General features: G+C 46.4%; 1 protein-coding gene and 1 long non-coding RNA gene across 4 annotated transcripts in view; both read left to right on the top strand.

Annotated features, from left to right (window-relative positions):
• The window catches only part of LOC106594274 (polypyrimidine tract-binding protein 3), a 159885-nt gene extending 147792 nt beyond the window's left edge, over positions 1–12093 (top strand). For all 3 annotated transcript variants that reach the window (XM_045692685.1, XM_045692683.1, XM_045692684.1), the window contains exons 13-14: positions 4053–4130; positions 10250–12093. In XM_045692685.1, the coding sequence (XP_045548641.1) occupies positions 4053–4130; positions 10250–10382 (211 nt within the window). In that variant the 3' untranslated portion in view covers positions 10383–12093. The remainder of the gene's footprint in view (positions 1–4052; positions 4131–10249) is intronic.
• Positions 12094–12328: 235 nt separating this feature from the next.
• Positions 12329–16119, top strand: LOC123726118 (uncharacterized). Its single transcript, XR_006758439.1, has 2 exons — positions 12329–12651; positions 12715–16119. It is a non-coding gene; the product is annotated as an uncharacterized lncRNA (long non-coding RNA).
• The last annotated feature ends 4445 nt before the right edge of the window (positions 16120–20564 follow it).

The following is a 20564-nucleotide window of genomic DNA, read 5'->3' as shown; positions in this document are numbered from 1 at the left end:
ACTATACCTCCCTCCTCTCCCTCTCCAACTATACCTCCCTCCTCCTCCTCTCCAACTATACCTCCCTCCTCCTCCTCTCCAACTATACCTCCCTCCTCCTCCTCTCCAACTATACCTCCCTCCTCCTCCTCTCCAACTATACCTCCCTCCTCCCCTCTCCAACTATACCTCCCTCCTCCTCCTCCAAACATACCTCCCTCCTCCCCCTCTAGCTATACCTCCCTCCTCCCCTCTCCAACTATACCTCCCTCCTCCTCCTCTCCAACTATACCTCCCTCCTCCTCCCCTCTCCAACTATACCTCCCTCCTCCTCCTCTCCAACTATACCTCCCTCCTCCTCCTCTCCAACTATACCTCCCTCCTCCTCCTCTCCAACTATACCTCCCTCCTCCTCCTCTCCAACTATACCTCCCTCCTCCTCCTCTCCAACTATACCTCCCTCCTCCCCTCTCCAACTATACCTCCCTCCTCCTCCTCTCCAACTATACCTCCCTCCTCCTCCTCTCCAACTATACCTCCCTCCTCCCCCTCTCCAACTATACCTCCCTCCTCCCTCCCTCTCCAACTATACCTCCCTCCTCCTCCTCTCCAACTATACCTCCTCCTCCTCCCCTCTCCAACTATACCTCCCTCCTCCTCCTCTCCAACTATACCTCCCTCCTCCTCCTCTCCAACTATACCTCCCCCTCCCTCCCTCTCCAACTATACCTCCCTCCTCCTCCTCTCCAACTATACCTCCCTCCTCCTCCTCTCCAACTATACCTCCCTCCTCCTCCTCTCCAACTATACCTCCCTCCTCCCCCTCTCCAACTATACCTCCCTCCTCCTCCTCTCCAACTATACCTCCCTCCTCCTCCCTCTCCAACTATACCTCCCTCCTCCTCTCTCCTCCTCTCCAACTATACCTCCCTCCTCCTCCTCTCCAACTATACCTCCCTCCTCCCCCTCTCCAACTATACCTCCCTCCTCCTCCTCTCCAACTATACCTCCCTCCTCCTCCCCCTCTCCAACTATACCTCCCTCCTCCCCCTCTCCAACTATACCTCCCTCCTCCTCCTCTCCAACTATACCTCCCTCCTCCCCCTCTCCAACTATACCTCCTCCCTCCTCCTCTCCAACTATACCTCCCTCCTCCTCCCTCTCCAACTATACCTCCCTCCTCCTCCTCTCCAACTATACCTCCCCCCTCCCCCTCTCCAACTATACCTCCCTCCTCCTCCCCCTCTCCAACTATACCTCCCTCCTCCTCCTCCTCTCCAACTATACCTCCCTCCTCCTCCTCTCCAACTATACCTCCTCCCTCCTCCCCCTCTCCAACTATACCTCCCTCCTCCTCCTCTCCAACTATACCTCCCTCCTCCTCCTCTCCAACTATACCTCCTCCCTCCTCCCCCTCTCCAACTATACCTCCCTCCTCCTCCTCTCCAACTATACCTCCCTCCTCCTCCTCTCCAACTATACCTCCCTCCTCCTCCCTCTCCAACTATACCTCCCTCCTCCTCCTCTCCAACTATACCTCCTCCCTCCTCCTCCTCTCCAACTATACCTCCCTCCTCCTCCCCTCTCCAACTATACCTCCCTCCTCCTCCTCTCCAACTATACCTCCCTCCTCCTCCTCTCCAACTATACCTCCCTCCTCCTCCTCCTCTCCAACTATACCTCCCTCCTCCTCCTCTCCAACTATACCTCCCTCCTCCTCCCCCTCTCCAACTATACCTCCTCCTCCCTCCTCCCCTCTCCAACTATACCTCCCTCCTCCTCCTCTCCAACTATACCTCCCTCCTCCTCCTCTCCAACTATACCTCCCTCCTCCTCCTCTCCAACTATACCTCCCTCCTCCTCCTCCTCTCCAACTATACCTCCCTCCTCCTCCTCTCCAACTATACCTCCCTCCTCCTCCTCTCCAACTATACCTCCCTCCTCCCCCTCTCCAACTATACCTCCCTCCTCCCCCTCTCCAACTATACCTCCCTCCTCCTCCTCTCCAACTATACCTCCCTCCTCCTCCTCTCCAACTATACCTCCCTCCTCCTCCTCTCCAACTATACCTCCCTCCTCCTCCTCTCCAACTATACCTCCCTCCTCCTCCTCTCCAACTATACCTCCCTCCTCCTCCTCTCCAACTATACCTCCCTCCTCCTCCCTCCCTCTCAACTATACCTCCCTCCTCCTCTCCAACTATACCTCCCTCCTCCTCCTCTCCAACTATACCTCCCTCCTCCTCCTCTCCAACTATACCTCCCTCCTCCTCCCTCTCCAACTATACCTCCCTCCTCCTCCTCTCTCCAACTATACCTCCCTCCTCCCCCTCTCCAACTATACCTCCCTCCTCCTCCTCTCCAACTATACCTCCCTCCTCCTCCTCTCCAACTATACCTCCCTCCTCCTCCTCTCCAACTATACCTCCCCCTCCTCCTCTCCAACTATACCTCCCTCCTCCTCCCCTCTCCAACTATACCCCTCCTCCTCCTCCTCTCCAACTATACCTCCCTCCTCCTCCTCTCCAACTATACCTCCCTCCTCCCCCTCTCCAACTATACCTCCCTCCTCCCCCTCTCCAACTATACCTCCCTCCTCCCCCTCTCCAACTATACCTCCCTCCTCCTCCTCCTCTCCAACTATACCTCCCTCCTCCCCCTCTCCAACTATACCTCCCTCCTCCTCCTCTCCAACTATACCTCCTCCCTCCTATATTCCTGCAGTATACTGTAGAGGCTGTATTCCTGCAGTATACTGTAGAGGCTGTACTCCTGCAGTATACTGTAGAGGCTGTACTCCTGCAGTATACTGTAGAGGCTGTACTCCTGCAGTATACTGTAGAGGCTGTATTCCTGCAGTATACTGTAGAGGCTGTATTCCTGCAGTATACTGTAGAGGCTGTACTCCTGCAGTATACTGTAGAGGCTGTACTCCTGCAGTATACTGTAGAGGCTGTATTCCTGCAGTATACTGTAGAGGCTGTATTCCTGCAGTATACTGTAGAGGCTGTATTCCTGCAGTATACTGTAGAGGCTGTATTCCTGCAGTATACTGTAGAGGCTGTGGAGGCTGTATTCCTGCAGTATACTGTAGAGGCTGTACTCCTGCAGTATACTGTAGAGACTGTATTCCTGCAGTATACTGTAGAGGCTGTATTCCTGCAGTATACTGTAGAGGCTGTGTTCCTGCAGTATACTGTAGAGGCTGTAGAGGCTGTATTCCTGCAGTATACTGTAGAGGCTGTACTCCTGCAGTATACTGTAGAGGCTGTATTCCTGCAGTATACTGTAGAGGCTGTATTCCTGCAGTATACTGTAGAGGCTGTACTCCTGCAGTATACTGTAGAGGCTGTATTCCTGCAGTATACTGTAGAGGCTGTATTCCTGCAGTATACTGTAGAGGCTGTACTCCTGCAGTATACTGTAGAGGCTGTATTCCTGCAGTATACTGTAGAGGCTGTAGAGGCTGTATTCCTGCAGTATACTGTAGAGGCTGTATTCCTGCAGTATACTGTAGAGGCTGTACTCCTGCAGTATACTGTAGAAACTGTATTCCTGCAGTATACTGTAGAGGCTGTATTCCTGCAGTATACTGTAGAGGCTGTACTCCTGCAGTATACTGTAGAGGCTGTATTCCTGCAGTATACTGTAGAGGCTGTACTCCTGCAGTATACTGTAGAGGCTGTACTCCTGCAGTATACTGTAGAGGCTGTACTCCTGCAGTATACTGTAGAGGCTGTATTCCTGCAGTATACTGTAGAGGCTGTACTCCTGCAGTATACTGTAGAGGCTGTACTCCTACAGTATACTGTAGAGGCTGTATTCCTGCAGTATACTGTAGAGGCTGTATTCCTGCAGTATACTGTAGAGGCTGTACTCCTGCAGTATACTGTAGAGGCTGTATTCCTGCAGTATACTGTAGAGGCTGTATTCCTGCAGTATACTCAATATGGCAGCTATATGTCTACAGTATGCTACTACCACAAGAGGTATCACCAGTTGAAGGAATAGTTAAGGGTAAAAGAGCTCACGTCTAACACTGTCCTTTTATTTCCTCCTCCGCTCCTCCGACAGTCCATCTATAACAGATGACATCCTGAAGGAGCTGTTTGCTGGGACTGGATACACAGTCAAGGCCTTCAAGTTCTTCCAGTACGTTCTCTTTCTGACACTTCACTTCCTCAATACACAAAGGATCCAACTAGGTCAGGGTTCAAACAAACCCGCACTGCTCCAATAGAGGACTGTACTTGACTTTTGAAGACTATTTCCCTGATGTTCACAGAGACCACGTTTGTAGTTTTTAATTTAACTTTTATTTAACCAGTTAAAAACGAATTCTTATTTGTAATGCCGGCCTACCCCGGACGACGCTGGGCCAATTGTGTGCCACCCTATGGGGACTCCACAATCACGGCCGGTTGTGATACAGCTTGGAATCGAACCAGGGTCTGTAGTGACTCCTCTAGCACTTAGATGCAGTGCCCTAGACCGCCGCGCCACTCGGGAGTCCTCCAAACACTGTACTTGTGCACGTGACAATAAAAAACTTGAAACTTGAACGTCGACTCAAACGCAAAAATGACCTTTTAACCCCCTAGAGTTGATGTCCGCTCCCACGGAAATCTAAGTAGCATAATAAAATCCCCATAGTTAAAGCTAGAGATATATATATATTTTTTTGTGTGCATTGGATGAATCTCAATCCACCGCATCTGTCGATGTTGCACTTCCGCATCTGCCGATGAAGGCGACAAGAGTTGGAGCTGTGTTTGAGCTACACACTAATATGTCCTCTGTGTGGAAAGGTGAGACTCTCAGGAACTCGTACGTCTGTTGTTTTGCATTAGGACGCCCACATTTGGAAGACCCATTTGACCCAAACATAACGATGGTCATTATGGCCAAACAGTTCTATTTTTCTGTTGTTTTGCGCTAGGACGCCCACAGACCTCGTCTGAAGATCCCGTGGTACCAGTTGAAAAAAACTCATGGAATTATTATTTTACATTATTTTTTATACTTCAAGGGATCTTAAAAATTCTAAGTCAAATAGCTAAATTATCCTTGGTATGACCTTCTTAAAACAATTCCATATAGCTTAGTAGAACCCCTCCTCCATCGGCTTACACAGTACTTAGACCAAGGGGGGCCCGCCGGGCATTTTCTTTTACCCCCAATTGGTTGTTACAGTCTTGTCCCGTCGCTGCAACTCCCCTACGGACTCAGGAGAGGTGAAAGTCGAGAGCCGTGCGTCCTCCAAAACACGACCCAGCCAAGCCGCACTGCCCACTTAACCCGGAAGCCAGCCGCACCAATATGCCGGAGGAAACACCGTACACCTGGCAACCGTGTCACCAAGCATGCACCCGGCCCGCCACAGGAGTCGCTTAAACCTCCTAACCCGGATGACGCAGGACCAATTGTGCACCGCCTCATGGGTCCCCCAGTCACAGCCAGCTGTGACACAGCCTGGGATCGAACCCGGGTCTGTAGTGATGCCTCTAGCGCTGTGATGCAGTATTTTAGACCCCTGCGCCACTCGGGAGGCCCCCGCAAATTGATTTTAACAAACAATTGGTCCCCTAAAAAATTCATCCCTACGTTGAATTTCAAAATCCCGATGTGAACCTCGAGCCAAAAAGTTTGCCCACCCCTGGTCTTAGACTGTTTAGTGACAAATACATGTAAAACATAATACATGTTTCCTGATCTTTCCTATATCTCTCAGATATAGGACAGACACTTCAGAACAAACTTCCTTTAAAAAAAATGGGGGGGCGGGACTATTTATTGTTCCATGTAGTGAATCTGTTATTCAGTGCATTTATATGGGTTAATAGCAGGAAGGCCAAATACAATTTTTCATAAAATATATACACTACCGTTCAAAAGTTTGCGGTCACTTAGAAATGTACTTGTTTTTGAAAGAACAAGAACAGGGAAGATCAGATAAAGGATTGTTTGTCTAGAAATCAATTAGGCAGCGACAACTAAAGGTGTCAACCCTCCACATCTCTCAAGACAACTGGAGCACTGGGCCAGCCACTCTTAAATAGCACCTGGTCCAGCACAGGTGAAACACCTTCACCACTAATTAGATGCCCAACCAGCACAGGTGTAACACATACTGACTAACGAGGTGACACCAATCGGTGCGCCCCATGTGCTAACGTCCAAACCTCGAAATATACATGGAAAAACCAAAGCCTGTAACAGAAGGCATTTAGCTCGCGTCACTCGCGGCTGGGTTTCCCTTTGTAATCCGTTATAGTTTGCAAGTCCTGCCACATCCAATGAGCGTCAGAGCCAGTGCAGTAGGAGTCGATCTTAGTCCTGTATTGACGCTTTGCCTGTTTGATGGTCCGGTGGAGGGCGTAGCAGGATTTCTTATAAGCGTCCGGATTTGTGTCCCGCTCCTTGAAAGCGACCCCTGTAGCCTTGAGCTCAGTGCGGATGTTATCTGTAATCCATGGCTTCTGGTTAGGATATGAATGTACGGTCACTGTGGGGACTTTGTCGTCAATGCACTTATTTATTACAATTATTATAAATTTTTTTACCCCTTTTTTCTACCCAATTTCGTGGTGTCCAATTGGTAGTTACATGTCTCATCGCTGCAACTCCCGTACGGACTCGGGAGAGGCGAAGGTCGAGAGCCGTACGTCCTCCGAAACACAACCCAACCAAGTCGCACTGCTTCTTAACACAGCGCACATCCAACCCGGAAGCCAGCCGCACCAATGTGTCGGAGGAAAACACTGTACACCTGGCAACCTGGTCAGCGTGCACTGCACCCGGCCCGCCACAGGAGTCGCTAGAGCGCGATGGGACAAGGACATCCCTGCTGGCCAAACCCTCCCCTAACCTGGACAACGCTGGGCCAATTGTGCGCCGCCCCATGGGTCTCCTGGTCACGGCCGGCTGCGACAGAGCCCAGAGTCGATGCACTTATTAATGAAACCGGTGACTGATGTGGTGTACTCCTCTATGGTAATGGCAGGTTAGAGAACTGGGCCAAGAAACAGAAAGGTTGTCGTTTCATGTCCGACAGTTTATATTCGAAATAGTAGGTAGTTTACATACGTCTCAGGCAAATACATATAAACTCTGTTTTTCACAATTCCTGACATTTAATCCTAGTAAAAATTCCCTGTCTTAGGTCAGTTAGGATCACCACTTTATTTTAAGAATGTGAAATGTCAGAATAATAGTAGAGAGAATGATTTATTTCAGTTTTTATTTCTTTCATCACATTCCAAGTGGGTCAGAAGTTTACATACACTCAATTAGTATTTGGTAGCATTGCCTTTAAATTGTTTAACTTGGGTCAAATGTTTGGGTAGCCTTCCACAAGCTTCCCACAATAAGTTGGGTGAATTTTGGCCCATTCTTCCATGACAGAGCTGGTGTAACTGAGTCAGGTTTGTAGGCCTCCTTGATCGCACACACTTTTTCAGTTCTGCCCCCAAATGTTCTATAGGATTGAGGTCAAGGCTTTGTGATGGCCACTCCAATACCTTGACTTGGTTGTCCTTAAGCCATTTTGCCACAACTTTGGAAGTGTGCTTGGGGTCATTGTTCATTTGGAAGACCCATTTGCAACCAAGCTTTAACTTCCTGACTGATGTCTTGAGATGTTGCTTCAATATATCCACATCATTTTCCTGCCTCATGAAGCCATCTATTCTTGTGAAAGTGCACCAGTCCCTCCTGCAGCAAAGCACCTCCACAACATGATGCTGTCACCTCCGTGCTTCATGGCTGGGATGGTGTTCTTTGGCTTGCAAGCCTCCCCCTTTTTCCTCCAAACATAACGATGGTCATTATGGCCAAACAGTTCTATTTTTGTTTCATCAGACCAGAGGACATTTCTCCAAAAAGTACGATCTTTGTCCCCATGTGGTGAATCTCTGGTGACTCTCTGGTGACTCTCTGGTGAATCTCTGGTGACTCTCTGGTGAATCTCTGGTGACTCTCTGGTGAATCTCTGGTGAATCTCTGGTGGCTCTCTGGTGACTCTCTGGTGACTCTCTGGTGGCTCTCTGGTGACTCTCTGGTGAATCTCTGGTGAATCTCTGGTGAATCTCTGGTGGCTCTCTGGTGAATCTCTGGTGACTCTCTGGTGACTCTCTGGTGAATCTCTGGTGAATCTCTGGTGACTCTCTGGTGGCTCTCTGGTGACTCTCTGGTGACTCTCTGGTGACTCTCTGGTGACTCTCTGGTGACTCTCTGGTGAATCTCTGGTGAATCTCTGGTGGCTCTCTGGTGACTCTCTGGTGACTCTCTGGTGAATCTCTGGTGACTCTCTGGTGGCTCTCTGGTGAATCTCTGGTGAATCTCTGGTGGCTCTCTGGTGAATCTCTGGTGAATCTCTGGTGAATCTCTGGTGGCTCTCTGGTGACTCTCTGGTGACTCTCTGGTGACTCTCTGGTGAATCTCTGGTGACTCTCTGGTGACTCTCTGGTGAATCTCTGGTGAATCTCTGGTGAATCTCTGGTGGCTCTCTGGTGAATCTCTGGTGAATCTCAGGTGGCCTTGTTGTAGTACCGTTATGAGCCACTAGATGGGAATTGCTCCACTTAGAGAAATATATTTGTATTTATTTATTTAACCTTTATCTTCTTGGGGCTATGTGGGACGCTAGCGTGTCACCCGTGGTGCACCCTATCAACAGCAGGTGCATTTCAAGAGCGGCAAATTTGGAACCAAATAAATGTCAAAATTCAAATTTTTCAAACATACAACTATCTTACACCCTTTGAAAGATAAACATCTCCTTAATCTAACCACTTTGTCCGATTTCAAAAAGGTTTTACGGCGAAAGCATAAAGTTAGATTATGTTAGGAGAGTACATTGACAATAGCTGTGTGTAATGTTTTGTCAATTCAAAGACAGGCGTCACCAAAACCATAAAACCAGCTAAAATGATGCACTAACCTTTTACAATCTCCATCAGATGACACTCCTAGGACATTATGTTAGACAATGCATGCATTTTTAGTTCTATCAAGTTCATATTTATATCCAAAAACAGCGTTTTACTATGGCATTGATGTTGAGGAAATCGTTTCCCTCCAATAACCGGCAGTCAAGTCAGCACCACAAATTAAATAATTAAAATTAGAAAACATTGGTAAAATATTATATTGTCATTTAAAGAATTATAGATTTACATCTCTTGAACGCAATCAACTTGCCAGATTTAAAAATAACCTTACTGGGAAATCAGACTTTGCAATAATCTGAGCACTGCGCCCAGAAAAATATGCTTTGCTATACAGACAAACGGCCATGTTGGAGAGATCTAAAATCGAAAATACTATGTAAATAATCCATTACCTTTGATTCTCTTCATCAGATGTCACTTCCAGGAATCCCAGGTCCATAACAAATGTAGTTTTGTTCAAAAAAGCTCATCATTTATATCCAAAAAAGCTCCGTGTTGTTAGCACATGATCTAAGCCAGCCGGACTTCTCGTCATGAACGAGGGGAAAAAATATATTTACGTTCGTTCAAACATGTCAAACGTTGTATAGCATAAATCATTAGTGCCTTTTTTAACCAGAACATGAATAATATTCAAGGTGGACGAATGCATTCTCTTTTATAACGTATTGGAACGAGGGTACCCAACATGAACTCGCGCGCCAGAGTCTAATCGGCCATCACCGTTCCATGGCTCTTGTTCGGTCAGATCTCACAGTAAAAGACTCAAAACACTTTGTAAAGGCTGGTGACATCTAGTGGAAGCAATAGGAAGTGCCAAAACATTAATCAACCCCTGTGTGTTTCAATGGCATAGGCTTAAAGGTAATTCAACACATCAGGTATCCACTTCCTGTCAGAAAATGTCTCAGGGTTTTGCCTGACAAATGAGTTCTGTTATACTCACAGACACCATTCAAGCAGTTTTAGAAACTTTAGGGTGTTTTCTATCCATATATAATAAGTATATGCATATTCTAGTTACTGGGTAGGATTAGTAACCAGATTACATCGGGTACGTTTTTTTATCCAGCCGTGAAAATACTGCCCCCTAGCCCCAACAGGTTATTTAACTATCAGTTCAGTAGGATTGGGCCACACCCTAATATGTTTTTCCAAAAGCAGATTTGACAGACTAGAGTTAAAAATGTGTCATTCAGAGCCAAGGGAACATTCAGAATAGTGATCTCGGTACATACTCATGATCTGGAATGAAAATCCCTTTGCGGATCAATAAAGTGTAATTGATTACTGTCTGTCCATCTGTGTCTGTCCTCTCAGGAAGGACCGTAAGATGGCTCTGATCCAGTTGGGTTCAGTGGAGGAGGCCATCCAGGCCCTGATCGACCTCCACAACCACGATCTGGGAGAGAACCATCACCTCCGCGTGTCTTTCTCCAAGAGCACCATCTGACCCGACTCACCCAGCTCCCCCACCCCACCCCTAGGGCCTCGCTCCTGGGCTGGGCTAACCCCATGCCCCCCCCAGCCCCTGTTGGGAGTGAAGGACAGAAACACCCACTTTTACTTAAAACAAACAACAGACAATGAACTAGTTTAGATGATATTGTTGTGTAATAGACTACTGTAACACAAGGCCTTCAGACAGAGACTGATATAGACACAGAGCTGAAGTAGGCTGGAAGGAACACTGGTTGATTGATTCAGGACAGAGAGTACAACGGTGATGTGGGCTGACAAGGTGCATCAGTGCATCCTTTATCTGGCATTAGAGGACCCTAACCCAGGGAGAGACTAGACCCTAACCCAGGGAGAGACTAGACCCTAACCCAGGGAGAGACTAGACCCTAACCCAGGGAGAGACTAGACCCTAACCCAGGCAGAGACTAGACCCTAACCCAGGCAGAGACTAGATCCTAACCCAGGGAGAGACTAGACCCTAACCCAGGGAGAGACTAGACCCTAACCCAGGGAGAGACTAGACCCTAACCCAGGGAGAGACTAGACCCTAACCCAGGCAGAGACTAGACCCTAACCCAGGGAGAGACTAGACCCTAACCCAGGGAGAGACTAGACCCTAACCCAGGGAGAGACTAGACCCTAACCCAGGGAGAGACTAGACCCTAACCCAGGGAGAGACCCAGGGAGAGACTAGACCCTAACCCAGGGAGAGACTAGACCCTAACCCAGGGAGAGACCCATAGAGAGACTAGACCCTAACCCAGGGAGAGACTAGACCCTAACCCAGGGAGAGACTAGACCCTAACCCAGGGAGAGACTAGACCCTAACCCAGGGAGAGACTAGACCCTAACCCAGGGAGAGACTAGACCCTAACCCAGGGAGAGACTAGACCCTAACCCAGGCAGAGACTAGACCCTAACCCAGGGAGAGACTAGACCCTAACCCAGGGAGAGACTAGACCCTAACCCAGGGAGAGACTAGACCCTAACCCAGGGAGAGACTAGACCCTAACCCAGGGAGAGAGATACTCAACACTCCTGCGAGGCTTTCGCCCAGTCTGTCTAACCTGTCACCCATCCAGCCACTGACCCACCTACAGTCCCAGAGTGAGACTCTTCTAGCTGTGCTGCATTGTTCCAACTGAAGGCCCTTCTCCGTAACCAACAGCACACCAGCGTTATGTGGCGGTGTTCCGTGGACGTTGTGTGCCGTGAGACTGGCTTCTCTTCAGTGGGATGACTTATTAACAGATGATTTACCTGACGAGTCTGAGACACTGTTCCGTTAACAGGTATCGTCACGGATACGGAGAAAGGGCGGTTGGCTGATGAAGCTGGGTGCCAGCGGCGACCCTCCTCCTGACCAATGAACTGCCTCCATTTTAAGTAGCATTGGAATGTTGAGCGAGGGGGACCAATGATCAGGCCCCCTCATCTGTGACATAATGGTGACATCATCACGGTGCGACACTGAGTCTTCGAGCAGCTCAGCTAAACATGACCACCACACCACTCAGATCACCATGACAACTACACACCTGTTTTGTTTTGTTTTACAGTGTATCGGTGGTTTTCATTGAAATGTAAACAAAGAAAACCGTTCAAAGCAAAATGGCCAATCTTTTTGCACCTTAATTTCTCTGTTTACTGTGCAGAGTCCTTGGACCAGACCAGACCAGGAAGTACAGTAGACTACAGTAGAGTACAGTAAACTACAGCAGACTACAGTAGAGTACAGTAGAGTACAGCAGACTACAGTAAACTACAGCAGACTGCAGTAGACTACAGTAGACTGCAGTAGAGTACAGTAGACTACAGTAGATTACAGTAGAGTACAGTAGACTACAGTAGAGTACAGTAGACTGCAGTAGACTACATTAGAGTACAGTACAGTAGACTACAGTAGACTACAGTAGAGTACAGTAGACTACAGTAGAGTACAGTAGACTACAGTAGAGTACAGTAGACTGCAGTAGACTACATTAGAGTACAGTACAGTAGACTACAGTAGACAACAGTACAGTAGACTAGAGTACAGTAGACTACAGTACAGTAAACTGGAGTAGACTACAGTAGACTGGAGTAGACTACAGTAGACTGGAGTAGACTACAGTAGACTACAGTAAACTACAGTAAGCTACAGTAGACTACAGTAAGCTACAGTAGACTGGAGTAAACTACAGTAGAGTACAGTAATGACCTGTGAATAATAGGTAAAGTAATGGTGAACTTAATTGCTTTTATTTGGCCCTGTAGCTGAGGTGTATCTACCTGTAGATGAGGTCTATCTACCTGTAGATGAGGTGTATCTACCTGTAGATGAGGTGTATCTACCTGTAGATGAGGTGTATCTACCTGTAGATGAGGTGTATCTACCTGTAGCTGAGGTGTATCTACCTGTAGATGAGGTCTATCTACCTGTAGATGAGGTGTATCTACCTGTAGATGAGGTGTATCTACCTGTAGATGAGGTGTATCTACCTGTAGATGAGGTCTATCTACCTGTAGCTGAGGTCTATCTACCTGTAGCTGAGGTGTATCTACCTGTAGATGAGGTGTATCTACCTGTAGATGAGGTCTATCTACCTGTAGCTGAGGTGTATCTACCTGTAGATGAGGTGTATCTACCTGTAGATGAGGTGTATCTACCTGTAGATGAGGTCTATCTACCTGTAGATGAGGTGTATCTACCTGTAGATGAGGTGTATCTACCTGTAGATGAGGTGTATCTACCTGTAGATGAGGTCTATCTACCTGTAGCTGAGGTGTATCTACCTGTAGCTGAGGTCTATCTACCTGTAGATGAGGTGTATCTGCCTGTAGATGAGGTCTATCTACCTGTAGATGAGGTCTATTTACCTGTAGCTGAGGTATATTTACCTGTAGCTTAGGTCTATCTACCTTTAGGTGAGGTGTATCTACCTGTAGATGAGGTGTATCTACCTGTAGATGAGGTCTATCTACCTGTAGATGAGGTGTATCTACCTGTAGATGAGGTGTATCTACCTGTAGATGAGGTGTATCTACCTGTAGATGAAGTCTATCTACCTGTAGATGAGGTGTATCTGCCTGTAGATGAGGTCTATCTACCTGTAGCTGAGGTGTACCTACCTGTAGCTGAGGTCTATCTACCTGTAGATGAGGTGTATCTACCTGTAGATGAGGTGTATCTACCTGTAGATGAGGTGTATCTACCTGTAGATGAGGTCTATTTACCTGTAGCTGAGGTATATTTACCTGTAGCTTAGGTCTGTCTACCTGTAGATGAGGTGTATCTACCTGTAGATGAGGTGTATCTACCTGTAGATGAGGTCTATCTACCTGTAGATGAGGTGTATCTACCTGTAGATGAGGTGTATCTACCTGTACATGAGGTCTATCTACCTGTAGATGAGGTGTATCTACCTGTAGATGAGGTGTATCTACCTGTAGATGAGGTGTATCTACCTGTAACTGAGGTCTATCTACCTGTAGCTGAGGTGTATCTACCTGTAGATGAGGTCTATCTACCTGTAGATGAGGTGTATCTACCTGTAGATGAGGTGTATCTGCCTGTAGATGAGGTCTATCTACCTGTAGATGAGGTGTATCTGCCTGTAGATGAGGTCTATCTACCTGTAGATGAGGTGTATCTACCTGTAGATGAGGTGTATCTGCCTGTAGATGAGGTGTATCTACCTGTAGATGAGGTGTATCTACCTGTAGATGAGGTGTATCTGCCTGTAGATGAGGTCTAACCAGGTCAGATCAGACTGAACCAGGCTAACTGGACCACACCAGACTGCACAGTTCTGCTGGAGGAAAGCCTCTCTGCTGAGAGTGGTGGACATATGAATGTGAATACTGGGGGCATCATTAAAAAACGGCACCCTATTCCATATATAGTGCACTACTTTTGACCAGAGCCATATTCCCTAAGGGCCCTGGTCAAATGTAGGGCACTATAAAGGAATAGGGTGCCGTTTAGGACACAGGCCCTGTCTGTTTGGCTGTCTGTCTGTCTGTTTGGCTCCTGTAACGATGGTCTGTCTGTCTGTCTGTCTGTCTGTCTGTCTGTCTGTCTGTCTGTCTGTCTGTCTGTCTGTCTGTCTGTCTGTCTGTCTGTCTGTCTGTCTGTTTGGCTCCTGTAAGATGGGCTGTCGATAATGGGAATAACAGTGGATCTACGTGTTAGCCCTGATCTGACCTCTGACCCTGATCTGACCTCTTTAACTAAATTCAAACGCTTTCTGCTTTTGGCAACAGAAGAGGAGAGCTTAGTTTTGGTGTCCTCTTGGCCCTTCTGGGTTAGATCACTCTGCTCTATCCCTCTGTCTTGTCCTCTTTCCCTCTGTCCGTCTGTCCTTCTGCCCTGTCCCTCTGTCCCTCTGCCCTGTCCCTCTGTCCCTTTGTCCTGTCCTCTTTCCCTCTGCTCTGTCCTCTGCCCTGCCCTCTGGCCCTCTGCCCTCTGTCTCTCTGTCCCTCTGCTCTGTCCCTTTGTCCTTCTGCCCTGTCCTCTGTCCCTCTGCCCTGTCCCTCTGCCCTCTGTCCCTCTGCCCTCTGTCCCTCTGCCCTCTGTCCCTCTGCTCTGTCCCTTTGTCCTTCTGCCCTGTCCTTGATACTGTCCCTCAGTCCTGTCCCATATCCCTGTCCCTCTGCACTGTCCTTGATACTGTCCCTCTGCCCTGTCCTCTGCCCTGTCCTCTGTCCCTCAGCCCTGTCCCTCTGCCCTGTACTCTGTCCCTCTGCCCTGTACTCTGTCCCTCTGCCCTGTCCTCTGTCCCTCTGCCCTGTCCTCTGTCCCTCTGCCCTGTCCTCTCTCCCCCTGCCCTGTCCTCTCTCCCTCTGCCCTGACCCCTATCCCTGTCCCTATGCCCTGTCCCCTATCCCTGTCCCTCTGCCCTGTCCCTCATACTGTTCCTGTCCTCTCGTCCTGTCCTCTCCTGTTCTTTAGTTCCAACTCTCGATCCCACACAGTTAGCAGAGTTAAATGACTCCACTCTCTTTAGCTTGGTAGTTTTACAGATCAGCCATGCATCCATCTTGGATAAAACCAAAAAAAGAGAGATAATATTATTTGTGTGTAAAGCGATATGTTATTTACACCCGGCATGAGATATGACACTGAGTTGTGCTTCAGTGGAAGTGCTGCGTCCTCACAGACCAGGAGAAGGCCCCAGTGTGGATTCTTTCATAGAACTAGACCTTCTAGACATTCTATAAGTTCTGTGGATTTCAGGTCCAGGCCAGGTACTGTCTGTCTGTCTGTCTGTCTGTCTGTCTGTCTGTCTGTCTGTCTGTCTGTCTGTCTGTCTGTCTGTCTGTCTGTCTGTCTGTCTGTCTGTCTGTCTGTCTGTCTGTCTGTCTGTCTGTCTGTCTGTCTGTCTGTCTGTCTGTCTGGTGCTGCCGTGTTGTAGCCTTAACATTCCAAGGAGGGTCATGTGACCCCCTGAGTAGCATTATGGGTAATTATTAGCACTGTGTCACCCAACCTCAGCCGAAGTTATCGCCAGGGGGAAAAGTAAAACAAAACAAACATGATTTAGTTTTCGTTTTTTTGCAACGGCAAGGCAAGAGATGGTGTTACCTAACATTTACTGTACCTTAAGCAAAACAACTGCAAACCCTTCCAAAAAAAAAAAAAGGTTTTGAAGTTTACAGTCTTAACAGAAACCAACTATTCAGGTCTATATCTTAAAATACTTTTTGGAAGAAGAAGAAAAAAAAACACATGACTTATTTTTGGTAATTTGTTATTTTTATGAAAGAGAAAAAACAAATCTGAAACCTCACTGGGTTTTTGTACCACTATAATCATCCAAGAAATCATGAGAGAGAAACATCATATTTACTCTGTATTCACTTCAGTTGTTATTATACGTGCCTTTCTAATCTAATGTTTTAGACGGCGTCTGAAATCGCTCCCTATCCCCATATATGGTACACCCTTACTACTTTACAGTAGTGCACTATTAGAGAATAGGGTGCAATTTCAGACACAGACAATATCTTATGTACTATCTAGTGGGATTGGTGAGAGGGTTGATTTAATTCACTTTTTTTTTTTTCATGTAGAGAAATGTAGACGTGCTTCTTTATGCCGGGGGGGAGTCGACTGTATTATATGGTTTTTGACATGGGAGTTAATGTTCATGTGCTTTGATTGCACTTCTTAAGAGACACATGAACAGGAAACTGAAATAACACAGTGTGTACTGTGGGCCTCTCCGTGTGTGTGTGTGTGTGAGTGTGTTGTGTGTGTGTGTGTGTGTGTGTTGTGTGAGTGTGTTGTGTGTTTGTGTGTGTGTGTTTTGTGTGTGTGAGTGTGTTGTGTGTGTGTGAGTGTGTGTGTGTGTGTGTGTGTGTGTGTGTGTGTGTGTGTGTGTGTGTGTGTGTGTGTGTGTGTGTGTGTGTGTGTGTGTGTGTGTGTGTGTGTGTGTGTGTGTGTGTGTGTGTGTGTGTGTGTGTGTGTGTGTGTGTGTGTGTGTGTGTGTGTGTGTGTGTGTGTGTGTGTGTGTGTGTGTGTGTGTGTGTGTGTGTGTGTGTGTGTGTGTGTGTGTGTGTGTGTGTGTGTGTGTATAGTTTGAAGCCTTATTCATTCTTCTTCACTTATTTGGGACTTAACAGGAATGATGATCTGTTGTTACTGGCTTTACATCCCACCTTCTAGACCGTTCTACACCACCATTTTCAGAACTAATCCCTTTTGATGCAGAATGTAGCTCAGGTTTAAAAAAACAAACATTTTAGTCTCCTGCTTAGCAAATCTGATGAGGTCCCCCCAAAAAAAAGAGGTCATTTTTATTTATTTTTTAAATCGGTTACTTTGCCAGCAAAAACATATTGTAATCAGATTACAGAGGATTACTTCTTGGATTACTTTTACATTCAGAAAGAATGTTTGCGGAAAAAACTAAATAAGCATTATGACCAAGCGATAATGTGATCACTGGAAATATAACCGCTTTGAGTTAGAGTTTTAACAACGGCCAAGTAGGCTACTGTTGCTCTTAGATCATAATGTAGGACCTACCAGAGTAGCCTACCATCAAAAACAATCACCATAATATCTTAACATGGAAACAGCTGTTCAGCCTACAGCAGCAACCAATGTGTGGTGTTCCATGTAGAACTCACATCTGACGGTTTATCAGAGTGTTGACTACAAAATGTTCACTACAAAGTGTTGACTACAAAGTGTTGACTACAAAGTGTTGACTACAAAATGTTGACTACAAAGTGTTCACTACAAAATGTTGACTACAAAGTGTTCACTACAAAGTGTTGACAGTTGACAGCATCTCTTTGCTGTATTCGTTGACAGTCTCTCTAGTCGTGGTTTTAAAACGTTTTACATCTCACAGTATCCACTGTAGCTTTCTCTTATGCTGCTACATTACTGAAGACACGGTCATCTGAGCCATCTGATTGGCCAGCGGTAGACCTATAGTCCACTTGATTTGCTCTCTGGGTCCACCAGGAAGGAAGAGTTTGTACCTTCAGACACATGAATAGGAACACAAGGCTTAATCGTTGTGTTTTTACAGAAATGTTTGGTGATCGACTAGGAATGCCTTGAATATATTTTTATTTATTTAACAAGGCAAGTCAGTTAAGAACAAATTCTTATTTACAATGACAGCCTACCGGGGAACAGTGGGTTAACTGCCTTGTTCAGGGACAGAACGACAGATTATTACCTTGTCAGCTCGGGGATTTGTTCGATCACGATCCCCGAGTCTGACCACAAGTCAGAGACCACTATGATGACACACCAAATAATGACCACCAATCAGAGATCACTATGATGACACACCAAATAATGACCACCAATCAGAGATCACTATGATGACACACCAAATAATGACCACCAATCAGAGATCACTATGATGACACACCAAATAATGACCACCAATCAGAGATCACTATGATAAGCACAACCAAATGATGACCACCAATCAGAGATCACCAAATGAGTTTAATAGTTCCTTTCTGTCTTCTTCTAATCCAAATGTAACAGAAAGTAATCTGATTACTTTACTGAGTTTTGGGTAATCCAAAAAGTAACTTTTCTAATTACAATTTTTGGGCAGGTAACTAGTAACTGTAATAGATTACATTTCTAAAGTAACCTACCCAACCCTGTGTATAAATGTTATTCCTCTGATGTCAAGGCCCACAACACTCACTAAGGTCACTTCAGGTTTTCCTTCATTTTGCTCTTTTTCAGTGAAGCTGTAAGAGAACCTCCCATCTGTGTGTTTTTAAGTTGTAATATTATTATACTTGTTTCTCATATTATTCATTTTACGGTATTTTGGTTGCCTGGTTTTTGATCCGTACTGATATCTGTAGTGCATTTTTTTTCTTTCTCTCTCTCTCTCTCTCTTTAAAAGGTGAACTGGTTGTCTGTCACTCTGCTTTTCATAACAACAGGTGTTTGAGTCTTCAGAAAGCCCTGAGAATGTGTGTCTGAAATAACACCTTATTCCCTATATAATGCACTACTTTTGTACAGAACCACAAGAGTCCCCCCTTGGCATTGACCTCGACCCAAAGTTTTTAGGGTGCATCAAAAGTAGTGCCCGGTATAGGGAATAGGGCACAATAATACTGTTGTGTCTGAGGGGCTGGTTCAGACCGTGAACCTCATATAAACTACCATACTGGTTATTGATACTGCGCTGCATGTAACACCCGGGACCAGAGCTAGTCTCCGCTGAGCTGCCTTGGTCGTCGTCTTCATCATACTCCTCCTTCTGTGGATTGACTCTCTCATGTCTAAAAGCTATGATGTTTAAAAAAAGAAACATTTTCATTTGTGAACAGGAAAGAAGCCCGGGCTGACTGTAAATCTTCTGTATCATCATGAAAGCTGATAATTCTAGAATGTCTGAATGTTCTAGAATGTCTGAATGTTCTAGGTCTCCCAAATGGAACCCTATTCCCTATATAGTGCACTACTTTTGACCAGAGCCCTATGGTCCCTGTATAGGGAATAGGGTTCCATTTGGGAAGCGTCCACAGTCATGCCTTAAACTCAGGCAGCATAGTTCAGCCATGATGACAGACTTTTCTTTTCAATTGTGACTAACATTTTACTTTTACATTATCAAAACGTTTTTATACTGAAGAGTCACAAACAACAGAAACAAACAGGACCAAAGTTGATGTGCCTTTCATTGATCTGTTATTCATCACTATTGTTTAGATTAAAGACCGTCATTGCTGAAGACGAGGTCATTGGCTCTCTCAAAACGGGTAAAGTTATTGATATACATTTCAGTCAAAATATAATTTACAACATTTTGACAGGAATCCATATTATTAAGGGAGCCCATTCCTAGCCTGGTTAAGCCAGACTGAAACAGTGAAACGTAATGAAACATAATGAAATCAGGTTGGATTCCAGGCTAGCCCATTGATTCCCACAGACTCACGTAATAAAACGCAAAAAAAAAACTAAACAAATGTACCTTTAGCTTTACTTTGAGTTGTACAAGAAGACAACACATGAACTGAAACCAAAGGAACTGAATCCTCTATTACAACAACCAATCATAGTGTAGCGACTCTCACTGGACCAGGGTTCGATTCCTGGCCGGGGCTACTGGACCAGGGTTCGATTCCTGGCCGGGGCTACTGGACCAGGGTTCGATTCCTGGCCTGGGCTACTGGACCAGGGTTCGATTCCTGGCCGGGGCTACTGGACCAGGGTTCGATTCCTGGCCGGGGCTACTGGACCAGGGTTCGATTCCTGGCCTGGGCTACTGGACCAGGGTTAGATTCGATTCCTGGCTGGGGCTACTGGACCAGGGTTCGATTCCTGGCCGGGGCAACCCCCCCCCCCCCTTTAATAGTGACTTTTCCTTTCAATATCACTGAATTATATGGGAGACAAATGATTGACGAATTTAAATAGATTTCCAGTTCCATGATTATTAAAGGGAGAGATTATATATTTTAAAGAGCCATGTAGTTGCACAGAGCTCAGTCAGAAGGGTGCGTCCAAAACGGCACCCTTATCTCTACGTAGTGCACTACTTTTTGACCTGAGCCCTATGGGCCCTGAACATAAGTAGTGCACTATATAGAGGATAAGGTGTCATTTGGGACACTGGAAAAGTGTCTCATCTGATTGAATTTGTTTTTCTTGTCTCGTTAAGGCGCGTCTTGATAATATACCTTATTTATA

The sequence above is a fragment of the Salmo salar genome, chromosome ssa13, assembly GCF_905237065.1.
Source record: "Salmo salar chromosome ssa13, Ssal_v3.1, whole genome shotgun sequence".
Taxonomy (NCBI): domain Eukaryota; kingdom Metazoa; phylum Chordata; class Actinopteri; order Salmoniformes; family Salmonidae; genus Salmo; species Salmo salar.
The sequence above is the reverse complement of the archived record's forward strand: the minus strand, read 5'-3'. Positions and strand labels throughout refer to the sequence as shown.